The sequence below is a fragment of the Bactrocera neohumeralis genome, chromosome 6 (assembly GCF_024586455.1).
Source record: "Bactrocera neohumeralis isolate Rockhampton chromosome 6, APGP_CSIRO_Bneo_wtdbg2-racon-allhic-juicebox.fasta_v2, whole genome shotgun sequence".
Classification (NCBI taxonomy): domain Eukaryota; kingdom Metazoa; phylum Arthropoda; class Insecta; order Diptera; family Tephritidae; genus Bactrocera; species Bactrocera neohumeralis.
Window position 1 is genome coordinate 75619003 of NC_065923.1, and position 18432 is coordinate 75637434.

Sequence of the window (18432 nt, forward strand, 5' to 3'; positions counted from 1 at the left end):
CAAAGTGGTCGTGCTTGAACGTGAACACCTAATATGCGCTTAAACTGAAATATGCTGATAGTTACAATATCACTTGAAGTTGTACTGAACTTATGTATGAAAATTTAGTAACATTTTTTGGTAAAACCAAAAGTTTCAAGTTCTAGAAAAGTGATCGCGCGAAAAGTTTTCGCGAATTTAAATTAAATACGTTTAAATTATCTGGCGGTTACTGGTTATGGTATCACTTGAACTAATATTTTTAGTAATAGCAAAAATTTCAAGTTTTACAAAAGTGATCGTGCAAAAAATGTTCGAAAATTTCCATATAATTCATTATAATTCGTTTAAATGCAGTTACCTTAAAAGCAAGTGGGCTATAAAGTGCTTAAGAAATGTTTTCCACAATTAATTTGAGACATTATGCATAAGATTTGATAATATGAGGAGTGATCGCGCTTAAAAGTGAACCTCTAACATGCGCTTAATATGAAATAAGCAGATAATTAACGTTTTTCCTGGAGCCAGCTTGCACTTTTGTATGAAAAGATACCAATATCTTCAGTGAAACCAAAAGTTTTCGCGATTTACAAAAGTGATCGTGCAAAGGTTTTTCGCGAATTTCAGTAGTAAATGATAGCTAACTTGTTTCTTGAAGTCGAACTGAAATTTTGTGTGAAAATTTGCTAATATTTTTAATAAGCAAAAATTACGCGATAAACAAAAGTGATCGTGCAAAAGTTTTTCGCGAATTTCAATAGAATACATTTAAATGAACAGACAGTTGGTTATTAATAATGTCGTTTGAAGTCAGATAACACTTTTGTATGACAATTTGCTAATATTTTTAGTAATAACCAAAATTTTCGCGATAAACAAAAGTGATCGTGCAAAAGTTTTTTGCGAATTTCAATAGCATGCGTTTATATGAATATCCAACTAGTTATACATAGTGTTGCTTGAAGTCAGCTTGCACATTTGTATGACAATTTGCTAATATTTTTAGTAACAACCAAAATTTTCGCGATAAACAAAAGTGATCGTGCAAAAGTTGTTCGCGAATTTCTATATAATTCGTTGAAATTCGTTCAAATGCAGTTGTTTTAAGCGCAAGTGGTTTACTTAAGCTGCAAATAACAGTTAAATATAACTATTCGATTACGCACAAATGCGTCACATTAACTTGAAGAGTGATCTGAGGATCAATACGCCCACACAGATGCATAGGTATATTTTCGTTTAATTTTAAATGCCACAAAAAACTACCTAGCAATAAGTACCCGTGTGTGTCATCAAAAGTATTGTCGCATTGATTTCAATAATGACTAAATCCTTAAACAAACAGCGATCTTCATTGATCGTGCCAGCGCGTGGACAAGTATATGTTCTAAACGCCTATCAAACAACATGCTGATTCAGCACTAGCATTAGCAGTGAAATAGATTTAAATAAAGCATAAACAATCGTCCATCGAAGTATGCGCAGATTCAACCTGTTGCCAAGCGCATGTACCACACGCAATCAGCGCTAACGCGCACTGTTTTGGATTCCAAATGGATTTATTTGTTTGGCGGCGTGCACACAAAGCGCCTTCGCAAAGTTTCTTAATCTAAAAATAGTTTGCAATTTTTTAAATAAATTTTTTGCAAATTTGTCAACCGCAAGGCGTCGACGCATAAGTATTTGCTCCAATGCTTTTTTTTATTGGTTCTTCTGCTTTTTTTTGGCTCATGTTGACTTAGCAGCTGCTCTTGACACTTGTGAATGCCATTAGCGAAGCCAGCAAGCTTTCAAGAGCAAAGTTATGGGCGGCAAGTGGCAGATATTTATAAAAAATATCGTCAACATAATTGATCCTAGCATAGATGTGTATACTAGAGCGGGTCGATTTGCAGGGAACCAAAAAAATCGAGATCGGAAGAATCGCCTATGCGTGAAATGTGCTACGGATCATGCTGAAGAATTTTGCCTAAGCGACTATGGGTCTAAAACCCTTTTCGCGGCATCGATTTTGAAGGCGAAGTTTTTTAGAGATAATAAAATTTTGTTAGTCAGTTTTTGAGATATCCGTTTGAAATTTTATACGTATGTAGCTGTATTTTGATATGCTATTGATCATTTGTCGGAATCAGTCAGTTTGGACAACTATATCACATTTCTTTCATACAAACGATTTTTCCGACCTTTTCAAAGTTCGTCTTAAAAATTGCTGGCTGGAGACCGATTTTAGACGCTTAGTCTCTTAGTCAAACTAGTTCAGTATGATTCGTAAAACATTTTCAGCATACACGATTTTATAAAAGAAAATTCGACCCGCTCTAATGTAGACACTTTCGTGTTATGTGACAATCTTTTGGCCTTGGCTAAAGAGACAAGCCCCCGGTAAAAGTTTTAAAATGGCCTCGACAGTGCTGATACATTGCTTGTACTAATAATGAAGAGCAGAAAGTGAAGACTTTTTTTGTTGGAAAGCTTGTAAACATAAAATGATCTTTTGTCAGAGATCACTGATCGCTTTTATGCCAAAAACCTTGACAATCATTAAGCATTTTAGGCGTAGCAGTCATTACACAGTATAAGTCTATTATAATTATTGGGCAATACATATTCACTTGAAATACAAAATTACGTATCCTCAAAAAAATCGAACCGCTGTCAGATATAACCAATATATAGCCATTTTATAACCAAAATACTCATTTTGTTCCTATATGAGCGGTTTCTATTATAACGTTTTTCCTTCGCCAGTAAACTTATGTATATGTATGTAGCATAAAATTTTGGCCTACCATTGTCAGATATAACCAATATATAACCCATATATAACCAGTATATAACCATTTTATAACCAAAACTCAAATTTTGTACCAATTTGAGTGATTTTTATTATAACGCTTTCCCTCCCTTGTAAACTTTTGAAAAGTGATGTTACGTAATTTTGCTTTTAAGGTGACAATTTACATACATACATACATATACACTTAGTATATATGCGCTCATTTGCCTGATCGATCGGCTGATAGCATCTAAAGCTATGGAAAATACCATATAAGATCAAAAGATCTGTTAGTCGTGTTATCAGCTTGTTTAACACCTAATCCAAACAGCTTTAAAATTTCCGCTGTCACCTAATAGTCTGCTTTCAGTTAGACTTTTAGGGTTAATGCGAAATTTCGTACAATTTAATGCTTTAATCTGTCGTGTTTTCAATATTATTAACGAATTCAATGAAAAAGTACCGTAAACAAATAATAACATGCATTTGCGCGTGTTGCCAAGCCAAATCGGCTTATGAAATTTGTATTTTATTTTAATGTGTTCTAATCCAGCTAAACATCGCTTGACAAGCACATACTATATGCTTATAATATAAGTAAAAATATAATCAAAACAAAGCAAAAAACGGGGAAACGCTACAAGCTTAATCGGAACGCACTACTTTTTATACAAATTACCTCGAAAAGAGATCATGGCAATTTCAAACTTGTAAGCCCAAAACTTATAAGCACATAATCACTATTTAATAAACTCAACCACTTGAACTCGCGCAGCCGCCGCGCGACGAGACAGTAAACACTCGTAGCACATATGGACATATGTAGGTATGTAGTTATATGTAACTGCAATGTACACATAGTTATAGATAAGACACGCGGCTGTTGCGTGCTAATAGTCTGATTGCTCGGCCGGGCTTACTGACCGCCTCAAGCCGGCTGCTAGCCACTAACACTTGCCAATCTAGTCGCCGGCTTGCCTGTTTTAGCAATACATAAAAAATGAGGCGCCATATGTGATGTCACATATAAATCGTTGATAGTGTTGATATAGTTGGGGGAAGTCAGCGTGTGCGAAAGTGCAATTGTGCACAGATATTGTCGTATATGTTGGTATGTATGTATGTTTGCAGTAATAAAAAAACGCGTGAGTGAGTCAATATGATAATTTAGTGCGGGTTGCGCGTACTTTTCTAGCCAAGTAGCTGCTTTGATAAGTGGGAATAGGTGTCATAAAAACCGAAGGATCGAATTCGAGATCTTGTATGAAAAACTTTTTTATTTGAGCAGGTATACACAAGAAACTTTGCATAAATCATTGTACCAAACAATGCTATCATATCTGAAGAAATTTTTCAAATCGGACCACTATAGCATATACATACATAGCTGCCATACAAACTGAACACTCAAAATCTAAGTCTTACTTACACATATCCACATTTCTAAAGTTGTTGTTGTTATTTGCAGTTTTCTAAACGCATATCTTCGACTGCTTCATACAAGTATCTCACAATGCGTGCTTAACTGCCTACATAGCACCTAAATATGCTTATGGGACTCCACTCCTATCTGTCTCTGCTTTATTCAATCAAACTTATCATTTCACTTTCATTTGCAATTGTACATTTGTGTTTTTTATTTAATTTTTAGTTGCTTGTGCTTAACAATAGGCAAACAAATTGCGTGAGCACTCGTGCCTTGCAGATTGTATCTGATAAAGCTAAAGTGCGCTACTCATCGCGCGCTGTTTTCGTAATTCAATTGGAATTGCGCCGATTAAGCGGCAGAATGTGACGGCTCGGGGCTAAATAAGCTAAATAATAATAGTCACTAACTTATCAGCAGTCTGGCAGTTAATCAGGCAATGTTTAGAAACTTTGCTAAGGATTTCCTATAAAACTTTGAACACACTAAAACTATAGACTCATAAAACTTTATTGTTGGTGGCGTAAACATGACGGCGGTGCGTGCTGGCTGTGGGTATAGAGTTGAGTGGAAAGTAGTGGTTTTTTCCATAAATAGAATAATATTTTGTGTAAAATAAAGGCAATTTTTTGGTTTTATAAAGTTTGTTCTACGAATTTGAGTCATTTCTATGCGTTGAAGTAGTTGCTTAGCTTTAATTTAGAGTAAGTTGTTAGCTTGGCTTCAGTTAAGACTTTGAGTAGACATACAAAAGAGTGCGCAAATAAATATTTTCTTTTGGAAATTTTAGTATATATTTTTTTTAAAATTTTTTTATTATTATTTTTTTTAGAATTTTAATATATTTTTTATCAAATTTTTATTATTTTTTTATTAAAAATTGTAAGATATTTTTTTACAATTTTTTAATATTTTTTTTTTATAAATTTTATATTAAAAATTTTAATATACTTTTTTATGCATTTTTTATTAAAAATGTTATTATATTTTTTATAAATTTTTTTTATTAAAAATTATTGTTTAAGAACTATTATTTTTGTCATTATGTCTAATGTCATTTTTTACTGTTACTACTACCAAAGCTCCAAATAAGTTCTTCATTTGACCTAGCCACATTTTCCAACCAGCTGTCGGGAATACCACAAAACACCACAGGACTAACAATATTCACACACATACTGATATCCACACATTCAGACATACACACCCGCTCTTATGCGCTTTCAGTAATTAATATAAATGAATTAATCAGTTATGTTCGAAGCATTTATTTCTTAATTATGCTCTCAACTTGCGCTGATAGCACACTATATCTAAAGCATTTATTATTATTATATTATTATGACGCTAAATATAACTTATCGATAAGACGGACAAATAAATTTGCAGTGCAAATCGGAAATTCCATAAATCGAACTGTATAAAAATAAAAAAAAATAAAGAAAAATTATAAAAAATATAAAAAAGTTAACAATCTGCAACTTCAATTATGTATGTCCGTGTGTTAGCATATAACTGATAAATCAATGTCAATATTAGAGGCACGTATGCCACATAGGGAGCAATAAAAATTTCAAATATTTTCAAAAATTCACAGTCAGTTATCAATAGTAATTAATTGCAAAATATCAAAAATATGCAAGCAATTCTATACACATTGAAATATTAATTTATTTATAAAAAATATAGATAACAAATTTTTTTGTTAATATATAAATTAAATATAGATAAGCAAATAGGGACTTTTTTTACTATTTCTATTTTTTAGCAAAATGCCTAATCATCACTTGAGCTTTAGTTAATTTATTTGCTTTTCAATTAGGGCATACATTTATATAACAACAAATAGAAGGCAATTGACTAGTATTTTTGGAATGCGCGTTGCCAACTGGCGAAAATCATCAATTGCTATTGAAAAGCATATTAAATTGAAGACCTTATATAGAAAAGTTTTTAATTGACAAGCTCTCTACACAAAACTTGGCATGGATTATTATCCAAGCCAACGCGACAATATTTGAAGAAATTTTTTCAATTCGTACCACTATAGCATATGGCTGTCATACAAATTAACCGAACAAACGCAAGTCCTTGTACGCAAAACTTTTTAATTTAAAAAGATATCTTTACGAAAATTGGTAGAGACTATTTTTCAAGACAACGCTATAATATATTCAGAAATTTCTCAGATCGCACTAGTATAGCACATGGCTGTCATGCAAACTAACCGGCCAAATTGAAGTCCTTATATGGAAATATTTTTTATTTAAAAATATATCTAGACGAAATTTTGCACATATTATTCTCTTAAGCATCGCTACGATCTCCAAAGAAATTATTCAAATCGGATCACTATAGCATATAACTGCCATACAAACCGACTGATCAAGCTGTAAGTATGGAAATTTTTTCAGATCAAAGTATCGTCACGAAATTTTGCACTATAGCATGTGGCTGTCATACAAACTGAAGCCATTCAAATTCAAGATGAAGCTGTTTTCATATCCTATTGTACTACAAAAAGTTGAACTGTGAACGGTATTAAAGCTACAAACGAAGTTAATTTTTTTTTTTTTTTTAATTTTTATTATTTCTATTTAATATATAAAAATTATGTGCAAACAAAAGCAATGGAAACTAACCACAGTCCGAAATTGTTTAGCCTTATCTATTGTTTTAAGCAATTTTCCATAATTTTTTTGTTTAATGTCGCCACTTGACACTATTTACACAGACACACACGCACACACATTTAAGCCACAAAAAATTAAAACAAAAACATTTAAGTAGCCGAAAAATCAAATTTTAAACAATGCCGATTACCGATCGTGCTCATCAACTCAACTAAAGTCAAACCAAAGTTTGCGCGCATTTCTTGATCAAATACAAAAATAAATAAGTGAAAAAGCTAATAAATAAATAAACTTTAGTGAAGTTGTGTGCAAACATTTGCTTACCCCAAGCGAAGTGAGATAGCCGGGCAAATTATCTACAAGCGCTTAAACGAGCGCGTCTAGTAAAAGTTAAGCCACAAATTTATAGTTGCGCACACACACACATACCTTCATGCAAATGCATAAATACTCGCACGATAAACAAAAGGCGGATACATTGCTTATAAACAGTTACAAAGAGCGCATGAACACAAATGGGTTTTCGAGTTTTTTGCCAATTTTTTGCCAATTAGTGTCTGTTAAAAGAATTTCTCAATTTCTCAACAATTGGAAGTGAAATACAAATGGCAAAATGAAGTGCGATTGAATAAGATACACGATTTGTTTAAGTGAGTTGCAAGTGCACTCAAAATGGCAGGCCTAACACGTAAATAGCGAGCGAGAAACAGCTGAAGTACGTTTGAGTAGTGAAGGTTATGTCGCAATGTATTTGACAAAAAGCAAAAAAAAAAATATGAATAATATAATAAACTGAATAAAAATAATAACAATATAAAAAACCGAAAAAATTAAAAAAAAAAAAATAATTTATGTGCCACTATATTAATTACCTTCGGTATGACATTGAATATAATAAGCAAAATTTTGTTTTTGTTTTTATTTTTCGCTTTCGTTATCATTTTTCCATAAAGTTTTAACGTAAATGTTATTCAAAAATAAAGCATAACATATACATTTTTAAGTTTTATGCTCCAGCATCCTAAATGTATGCTACATAATTTTGAAAAACACCAACTTCTTAATAATATATTGAGATACTAACAAAATAATGAAAACCAAATGTCGCAGATGCTCTAAAGCATATATACATATGTACATATATAAATGATCAGCGTGACGAGCTTAACCGCGTAGCATACAGCTATCATACAGACTAAACGATCCAACTCAAGTCCTTGTATGAAATACTTTTTTATTTGACAAGGTATCGTCACGAAATTGGACCCAAATTATTATTTAAAGCAACGCTATAATATGTGAAGAAATTTTTCTTATCGTTGAACTATAACATATAGCTGCCATACAAACTGCCCGATCAAACGCAAGTCCTTGTATGAAATACTTTTTTATTTGACAAGGTATCGTCACGAAATTTGGCCCAAATTATTGTTTAAGACAACGCTTTAGTATCTCAGCAAATTTTTCAGTTTGGACCACTATAGCAAATGGCTGCCATGCAAACTAGCTGATCAAACCTAAGTGCTTGTATGAAAAGCTTTTTTATTTGAAAAGATTACGTCACAAAATTTGGCACGGATTATTATCTTGAACATTGCCATAATATCCAATCGGATCACTACAGCACATAGCTGCCATACAAACTGATCGATAAAAATCAGTATAAAGCTCTTTTTATATCCTTTTATGCCATAAAAATATAATAATATTTAATTAATATATGATATATGTATGCACATATGTATGTCATGAAATTATACTCATTCTGTTTTCGCTCATATTTTTAAAACCAAACAATCAACAAGTAATAAAAATTAAAAAATTTCCATTTCAAAATCCTTGTGCTGAATACGCGTCGCCGCAACCAATAATTTTTTAATTAAACACATAAAAATAGCAATAGTATTTTGCTAAGTTCTTGTTTGCTTGTCGCGCAGCCAATCTCTTGCCCATTTAAAGTTCGCACCATACACTGTCGGGCAACAACTATTATTACTATTACACACACTAACACAATTTTTCGCAAACTTTTTTTATTGTAATTTAGTTGCTAGTTTATCAGCGCCGACAACACATTCCCTAAAGCTCCCCGCCGCCACAATAGTTGTGGAGTTAATCTAGGCGCTATTGCAGACAGCTATCGACGTCACAGGCTACTTGAGGCAGCAGAAATGTTGTTTACGCTCCGGTTAATTTATTTTCGGGGACTACGTGCCTCCCGAAGATTTATTTTTTATTATGCTTTCTTATTTTCCTTTTTTTCGCATTTCCTTCATTTTTTAACACATTTTTGTTGTATTTGTTTTGCTAAGCTACTTTTATTGCTTCATTACGCGTATATGTATATGTACATATGTATGTGTGTATGTGTTTTTGCGAGTTTTTATCTTAAAAATTTCAGCGCTGGCTTTGTTATTGTTGGCGGCTTTTATTTTGTTGCGGGGGCTATATCGGTTAACGACAACACGCGCAGCAAATTTATGTAGGCATTCTGCTTTGATGCCGTGGAGTGTAGGGTAAAGAGATATTTGCAGCTACAGTACAGCAAAGATAAACTCTAGATTTTGGAAGATTTTTATTTTTGTTTTTTTTTTTTTGATGCAAACGATTTTGACGGCATCACTTTCTGCGCAGTGTTTGTTTTTGTAAAATTTTCTTGCTCAAATGTCTATGTCTGTTTGTTTTTGTAAATTTTTGTAGCTTAAATGGCTATGTCTGTTTGTTTTTGCAAATTTTTCTAGCCCAAATGCTGATGTCTGCCTGCGCTGTCGGAAGTCCAGCGACAGTCGCCCAGTTTCTTGACAAGCTACGCGGCTAAATTGCGCCAAATGCGTAAAAAGTTAACGATTCCAAAAATTTTCATGCACAATTGTCTACTTCTTGTGGTCTTCTATATAGTACATTTTAAAGGTTACTTTTCAACCTTTGAGATAATATCGTCACCTAAAATACAAAACAACGTATCATCAAAAACATAGAAATTGAGTGCTTTATTGCTTACGATTCACTACATCATATTACAATATGTAGCAATAAATTCCCGGCTTCCGTAGTCAGATATAACCATTATATAACCATTACATAACCACTGTATAACCAATATATATAATATATATAACCAATTTATAACGAAAACTCAAATTATGTTTCAACACGAGTGGTTTCTATTATATCTTTTTTCCTTAGCCTTTCAACTTATGAAAAGTGATGTTACGTAATTTTACATTTTAGGTGACGATACATAAGTATGTATATGTCGTTAATTCGTAAAATTTTATAAAATTGCTTGTGAAATGTTAGCCAAAGTTATTTACGATATTACGATATTTTCATTAAAGCGCTCAGCGTATAAAACACCATGCTATATACATATATTTTTTTTGTATTTGTATTAATTGTCGCTTCTCCTTTCCGCTTGCTTCCAGTTACAATGACGAAACAAACAGAGCGTCACGCTATTGTCGCCCCCAAGTGATCACACTCGCCTCGAAGGCCATGGCCAATAGCGCGGCCGCCGCTTTCGCCAGCCATCAGCTGAACCAGCAGCAGCCAACGCCACAACAGTCGCCGTTCTCAACACATCAACAGCAGTCGCAGCGTCTGCCCACCACCGTCACCGCTGGCTACGGCAAAGGCCATGAGGGACGCGTCATTGGCGGCTTGCCGCGCACGCTCTCCGCCCCCACCATCAATTTACAGCCGAAATCTTGCCTCAGCCGCAAAACCTGCCTACACCGTTCGCAAGCGAGCTACAGCAGCAGCAGCAGCAGCGATAGTCGCGACAGCGACGCGGCGGGCGCGGCGGCGGAATGCGCGAATTGCAAATGCAATGGACAAAGGTGAGTGGACCAAGAAATATTGCTGTACACATTTGATACAACTCAAAGTGCAGTAGCTGTGTTATTGTTGTTGCAAATTTTTTATTAAAGTTTTTTGTTGCTGTGCGATGTGATATGATAGCCGGTGTGCAGCGATTAGTTTTATTTGGCGGTTACTCATACGCCGTGGTATGCATTACGTTCCATTTAATGGTAACGCCGCATACTTGGTTGCCGTCGTGCCTTGTGCTACGCCAAGCGCTGTGCATTAGCCGCGTTTTTTGCAAGGCGTGCGGTGGCGCAACGGCGGTTTGGCGCTGCAATAGCGGAAATGTGACACCAGCTTGGCGCTATGGCATACGGCAAATGTTTAGTTGTGTGTATGTGTGTGTGTGTAGTTATCTTCGTTTGTCGTGCGCTTAGTCTAATATAAATCATTTTCGCTATTTTTACACAATAGGCGCTCGTGGTGACTCTGTGTCGCGCGGCCGTGTGGCGTTTGTGCCACATCTTACCGCAATTGCTTAGTTTGGTTTGACGCAAACGCCAACGCTTGTGGCCCAGCGTTATAAATAGGCGACAGTGGTGGCGTACCAGTCGGCTGACGTTATTGCATTTCCCGCAAACGCTGAAAAGCATTGCAAAATGTGCCACCATAACTCATAGCCACACAGCCACATGTACATACATGTGTCTCGCCCTTTTGGCTTTAATAATCGCATGCAATATTTATTTCAACGCGCCTGCAATCTGCCACAGTTTCAGTTGTCTTTCATGCCATTTACTCGTATTTATTTATAAATTTCGAAAGTTGGCTTTCAGCATTTAGTCAGCGGCGAAACGTCATTGCCGTCAGCAGCTGTCAGCCGCAATGACAAGCTATTAAACAAAATAGGAAGAAAATTGAGGAAAATGCTGTTTTTATAGCGAAATTTGTCGGAAAAAATATGGACGTTTGTAGGCCACAAGCAGAAGGCCGCTTTCACTCACTCGTATGGCATGCGTCGCGCTCAGTATTTTTCATAAATTTCTCTTGCCTTCAAAATTGTTCGGGAATCGTTCGAGATGAGTCAATGCGTTGCACTGTTGTTCTCGAATGTGTTGCATGTGTGTTCGTGAAAATGCCTGATTTTATTATTATTATTATTAGTATTATTATGTATTTGTAAATTTCTTTGTTTGTAAGCGGCGGATGTTTCGCTGCTATTTTTGGTTTGTAATTTTCGTGCGACCTTCCTCGCCAATGTTGTCTGTCTCTTGCATACTTTGATGAATAGTTGCTATAGAAATTCTTGGAAATTGAACAGAGTAAGAGAAAATTGCGTTGAGTATTGGAAAATTGTTACTTAATTTTGGTTTTTGTTTTTCTTCTACAAAATATCGCTTAACCGATTGTCCAAAATCAAATCCTTGTATAGAAAATTTTTTTATTTGATGAGATATCTTCTTAAAATTTGGCATGAATTATTTTTTAAGGTAACGGTACAATCTTCAGTAAAAAAATTTCAGGTCGGCCCACTATATTATATAGCTGCCATACGAATTGATGCTATAGAAACTTTTTTATTTGTTAAGGTATCTTGAAGAAATTTTACAGGAATCATTATCCAAAGCAACCGCATAAATTCCGAAGAAATTGTTCAGATCGGACCAATAAATCATATAGCCGCCAAACAAACTGACTGATCAAAATCAAGTCCTTATATAAAAAACTTTTTTATATCACGGGAAATCTTCATAAAATTCGACATAAATTATTTTTTAAGGTAACGGTACAATCTCCGGAAAAATATTTTCAGATCGGTTAACTACAACATATAGCTGTCATACAAACTGAACGATCAAATAAAAGGCGATTTTTCTTAATTATGCTCGAATAAGAGAGTATATATTTATAGAGCGACATATGTATTTATAACCCACAATTCTTTTAAAAAGATATGTATAGCATCAAGGAGACCTCTTGTGGTCTATTAAAAAAAATCGCATGCGCCTTTGTATGCATTTAGTTATCTATTATCGCTATCAATCACGCACTTGTCGCTCAGATAACCCATGAGCCTAAAGCTAAACAGTCATACAGCAATTATTTGCTAAAACTAAAACAAAATATTAAATAATTCTTGTCCTGGATATGAGTGTGTATGTTCATAATATATATGTGCTTATGTGCATTCCGTAAATGTTTTTGTTATAAAAATATTCAACTTTATACTTGCACTTTATATATATGCATGTATGTAAATTACCCTTATTATCGAATTCATATGTATGTATGTCTCACTCATTATCGAATTCACACCAAACTGCGGTCGCTTTTATATCAATGACAAGATTTGTTAATGATCGCGTGCATTAACATTCGCTCAAATGCATTTAAGGCAATTAATTGCACAGATTAACGTTGGCGCATATAAAGCACAGTGACTGCAAACACTTAAGCGCATGTACAAACATACATATGTACTATATATGTATATAAAGGAAATTTGGATTATAGTGAAATAAATATTTTTATATAGCCAGTATAGTGATATGATGATATAAATATATAGTCCAGTATATGATATCGTTTCTGCCTTGATTTCATAAATTTAGCAACAAACACTGATAAAATGTTAAGAGAGCAAGTATTTTTTTTAAATTTATTTATATATTTTTATGTATGTATATTTTGAGTTTTGATTTTAGTTTTTTATATACATTTTTTAAATTTTTGTTTTTCATTTTTCCTTTACTTTTTTTAGTTTTTTTTTAATTTTTTATATCATTTATTTTTTAATTCTTGTTTATAATTTTTTTATTTACTTTTTTTTTTAATATTGTAATTTTTTATGTTTTTTTGTAATTTTTGTTTTAACTTTTACTATTTTTTTTTAATTTTTAGTTTTTTTAATAATTTTTTATATCTGTTTTAAATTTTGATTTTCATGTTTTTAATTTTCTTATGCTTTTTTATAATTTTTTTTTTATTTTTTATATTTTTTTAATTGTTTTGTTGGTTTTAGATATTTTTAGTTTTTTACTTAATTCTTTATATTTGTTTTAAGTTTTGATACACATGTTTTTAATTTTCTTATGCTTTTTATAAATTTTTTTTAATTTTGATTTTTAATTTTTTTATATATTTTTTATAAATTTTCAAATATTTTTTTCACATTTTTAAGACTTGATTTTAGTTTTTTTTTTCATTTTTTAACATTGTAATAAAAAATAGCTTTCTAGCAAAGACTGCCTAATCTTCATAAATTCAGCAACGCACCCTGAAAAAATGTTGAGAAGGCAAGTGTTTTTTTTAATTTTTTCAATTTTTTTTTACTTTTCCTTTCTTTACTATATTTTTTTAAATTTTTGTTTTAATCTTTTTATTTATTTTTTTAGTTTTTTTAAATAACTTTTTATATTTGTTTTAAGGTTTGATTTTCATGTTTTTAATTTTCTTGTGCTTTTTTATACATATTCTTAATTTTTGATTTTTATTTTTTTTTATTTTTTTAATTTTTAATTTTTTTAACTTTATATAAAAAAATTGCATTTTTTACTTCTATTTTTTATATACATATGTATGTACATATGTTCGTTTTTGAAATTTTTGCTTTTAATTTTTTTATAAATCGTTTCATATTATTTTTGTTATTGTTTTAAGCTTTGATTTTATTTTTTTACATTTTTTAAATATTTTCTTTTAATTTTTAAAAATGAAAATGAAAAAATGTTGAGAAAGCAAGTGTTTTTTTTTATTTTTTCAATACTTTTATTTTTTTAATATATTTTTGAAATATTTGTCTTTAATATTTTTATTCATGTTTTTTTAATATTTTTATTTTATTTAATTTTAATTTTTTTTAATTTTTTGTGTTTTATTTTATAAACATGTGTATATTTTTTTTAATTTTACTTTAATTTTTATATATTTTTTTTTTAAGTTTTAATTTTGTTTTTTTAATTTTTTTAACATTGTTATTTAAAAATAGCTTTCTAGCAAAGAATAATTTATGCTGATCGCATCAACTTTGGCCTACAATTCGACTGCCACTTAGCATTGCAATGTGTGTTTGTGCTTGCGCGTGTGCAAACGCCGCTGCCGCACGCCCCTCTCAGCGCGCGTAAAAATAATCGCGATGATGAACGGCTTTTTAAATGTCAAACAAATTGTTTTTTCCCGCATACGACTAGTCATAACAACGACTTGCCCGAATAATTACAAAACATACATACATACATATACATATACATATGTATATATGAGCAAGGCAGTGAGATAGTGGCGCTTATAAAACGTGCATTTTATACACAGACAGACATACAATAGGTAAATGCATTTTAATTGCTGTAATCGCAGCTTTATGCTGCTGCCCACCAAATAGCTGTGCACATTGCATTGTCGTTATCATTATTGTAATCATTTATTGAGTTTAAAAGTGGCGTGCTGATAACTGGATTTTTACTGCCAGCGCTTAAACTGGGCCGAAGGCTATTGGAAAGCAACACGTACCGCATATGTTTGTATGTATATATGCACTACATATGCTATAAAAAATGGCGTTTCAAAAAGTAACACACACATATACATATGTATGTATATACATATATTTATGTACAGTGTATGGGTGCGCTATTAATAAAACTCTGAAATTAATGGATTTCTCTTGCATTTGCCTGCTCTGTGGCGAGTTTGAATTCAGCGAATTTCTGCCCGCGCATAAATCACAATTTGCGTCAATTTGCGTAGAATTATTTTCACATTAATGATTTTTCATGCCATGAGACGATGTTGTCGCATTTCCGTTTTATCGACGACGAACACATTTTGTGTTATTTCGTGAGCTGTCTGCTGCGGAAAACCCTCTAAATACGCGAACTAGTCACTAGTTATCGATCTGAAATTTTGCTTAAACAATTTTTCTCATCAAACCACTGCTACGAAATTTGTCAGGGTTTTGATATAATATCTGAAGAAATTGTTGAAACGATGTCGATATCGGCATCACTATGGAAACCATATAGTTGATGCCATTTGGCATAAATTATTGCCTGATTGTACCGTTATCATCTCCAATAAATAGCTTAGATCGGACCACTAATGCATATACATAGCTGTCATACAAACTGACTGATCAAACTCAAGGCCTTGTATGAAAAACTTTTTTTATTTTACGAGATATCTTCACGAAATATATCCTCCTAAGAAATTATTTAGAGCGGACGACTATAGCATATAGCTGCCATTCATATTGATCATTCAAAATCAAGTATAAAGTCACTCTGCCTAACAACTTTATGCTACAAACACAAAAAGTATAAACATACTTACACATACCATGTAATATAAACGATAAAAGCGCTAATAAAACAATATAAATTTTTTGTTGTACAACAAACATGCCGCTGCAATGCAAGTTAATACAAAAAACGCGACAATTTAAGCATTAAAAATAAATAAATAAATAAGAAAGCAACGAAGATCACTTTGTGACTTTATTTACAAACACATACATATAACATATATGTACATATCGGTATGCATGTATGTTTGTATGCAATATGTAGACGTTGCTATGTTTACATGACAATTATGTGGCGTATATCACCTCCCCACACGGACGGCCGTACTTGGCTGATTCACGTGAAGTGAGCGTGATCGCCCGCCAAGCGTCTGGCAGCGTTGACTGCGTGTCAACCAAAAATACACCGCAATGGCGGTGTGACGCTCAATGGAAATAAATATCTAAACTAAAATTAAATTAAAATACGCAGCACAGCAGAAATCAAACAGTTACACATGTAAGCGCGAGACGTGAAAAGTTTTCGTTGCACTACATACACGGCGGAGGCTATTGCGTAGACATAGGCGTTGGGAGTGGGAAAAAATTAAGAAAAATTGCGGGTTTTAGTGGGTTTGATCATGTAATTTAATTCATGCTTGACAGTTTACTGTAAACAGTTCCCGAGCATAAATTCTTTAGAAATCACTGAAGGGCTTGTTTGATACTTTTGATTTTGTATGCTTTTTAAGTATATATGTACATATGATCACTAGATATATTTGCTTTTTTTTCAAAAATAAATTTTATATATAAATATTGAATTTTGTTTTGTGTGGTCATTTCTTGAATTTTTTTATTTATTTTTTTCAAATTTATTTTATTTAATTTTTTTTTTATTATTTTTTTTTCACTTTTATATTTTATTTGACGTGAAACTCATATATTGTTGTGCTCTAATTTTTGACACGCCCACTCATACACTCAAATGTTTTCCCGAAATTAAACATTTTCGGGTTATTTTAGACAATTTTACTACAAGCTTTGTGATAAATAAGGAATATTATTGTTTAACAACAAGCAAGTATGGAGAGTTTCGAACAAGAGATGGTAGAGGCAGTAATAACAACATGCAGGTGTGGGAAGTTTCGAACAAGGGTGGTGGCAGCGTAGACACTTTTTATACGAAAATAAGTCTTCACATGCTACTATGAGCAATAAATAGTCGAATTTGTTTATAATTTTAAAATTCTTAATTTATTCTTTAAAATCTATGTCGTCCCCGAAAATCTAAGCCGTCCCCAATACACTTAAGCCAACGTTTTTTTCCACTCCTCGAAACACTTGTTAAAGTTCCGCAACAACCTCCAATGTACGATTCAAATTTAATTACTCAAAATAGGAATAGGAACGATCTTACGAGTATGCTGAATATCCAGAAGTCACACGGAACTAAATCAGGCGAATACGGTGATTGCATTACTTTTTCATTCTATTTTCAAAATTGTTTGAAAAATAGTAAATTTTTAATGCGCTTTCACATTAATAAAAAATTGTTCAGACAACTGAAGTGAAGTTCTCGCAAATTTTATGACAATCAAATGCTGTCAAAATTGTAATTTTGTTTTAGTTATTCTGATTCACCCTGTATCTACGCGTTATGTTCCTTCGTTTTTCAATTCTTCTACTGCTTCTTCTGCTGCAAATTAATCACCGCGCTTGGCATGCCACCCCAATGGGCAATTATTAAAATGCGCGCTGCTGCCTAATAATAAATTCAGCGCAACATGTGATCGTGTGTAGGAAAATATTAATGTTACGAAAACAGATTTTTGAAAATATTTCAAATTCAAGAATATTTAATTATACATTTGGGCGGGTGTGTCATTAAACTTAGTGCGCTATTAGTCGCTTCGTATAAATTTAGCACAATTTCATGTTTATTTAATGGAAGTCCGTAAATTATATGCTATAGCTGTCGTACAAACTGAACGATGAAAATCCAGTCCTTATATAGAAAACTTTTCTATTTGATGATGTACATATCTTCACCAAATTTTGCACAGATTATTATCTTGAGCATTGCTAAAAAATACAAAGAAATTGTATAGAACGAACTACTATAGCATATAGCTCCCATACAAACTGCCCGTTCAAACTCAAGTCCTTGTATGAAAAACTTTTTTATTTCAAGATATATCTTGACGAAATTTGGTAGGGACCGTTTATAGCCGCCATTCAAAGTGAAATTCAAAAATTTCCCCACTTTCAATTAAAATATCTAAATTATTTTGTAATGTCTTCCATGTTTCCATATAAAAGTGAAAATTTTAATTTCCAAATGGCAAACGCATAAAAATTAGCGCCTTGCATATTAATTTTCCAATTAACGGCTAATTTTATAGGTTTTGCATATTAATTTTCCAGTTAACAGCGCAACTCTTTTTGAAAATCGAATCATTAGTGAAAAAGCAAGTTTCCTACAAGCCAACGTGGCTATCCGCTGCAGTATCGAGTGTTTCGGACCAAAGCCACA

General features: G+C 32.5%; 1 protein-coding gene across 3 annotated transcripts in view; it reads left to right on the top strand.

Annotated features, from left to right (window-relative positions):
• Positions 1–18432, top strand: part of LOC126761793 (protein phosphatase 1 regulatory subunit 3C-B) — a 31721-nt gene that overhangs the window by 5015 nt on the left and 8274 nt on the right. For 2 of the 3 annotated variants that reach the window (XM_050478187.1, XM_050478185.1), the window contains exon 3: positions 10240–10653. In XM_050478187.1, coding sequence (XP_050334144.1) covers positions 10240–10653 — 414 coding nt within the window. Of the gene's footprint in view, positions 1–278; positions 1207–10239; positions 10654–18432 lie in introns of those variants that run through there. The other variant, XM_050478186.1, reaches the window with a different exon arrangement.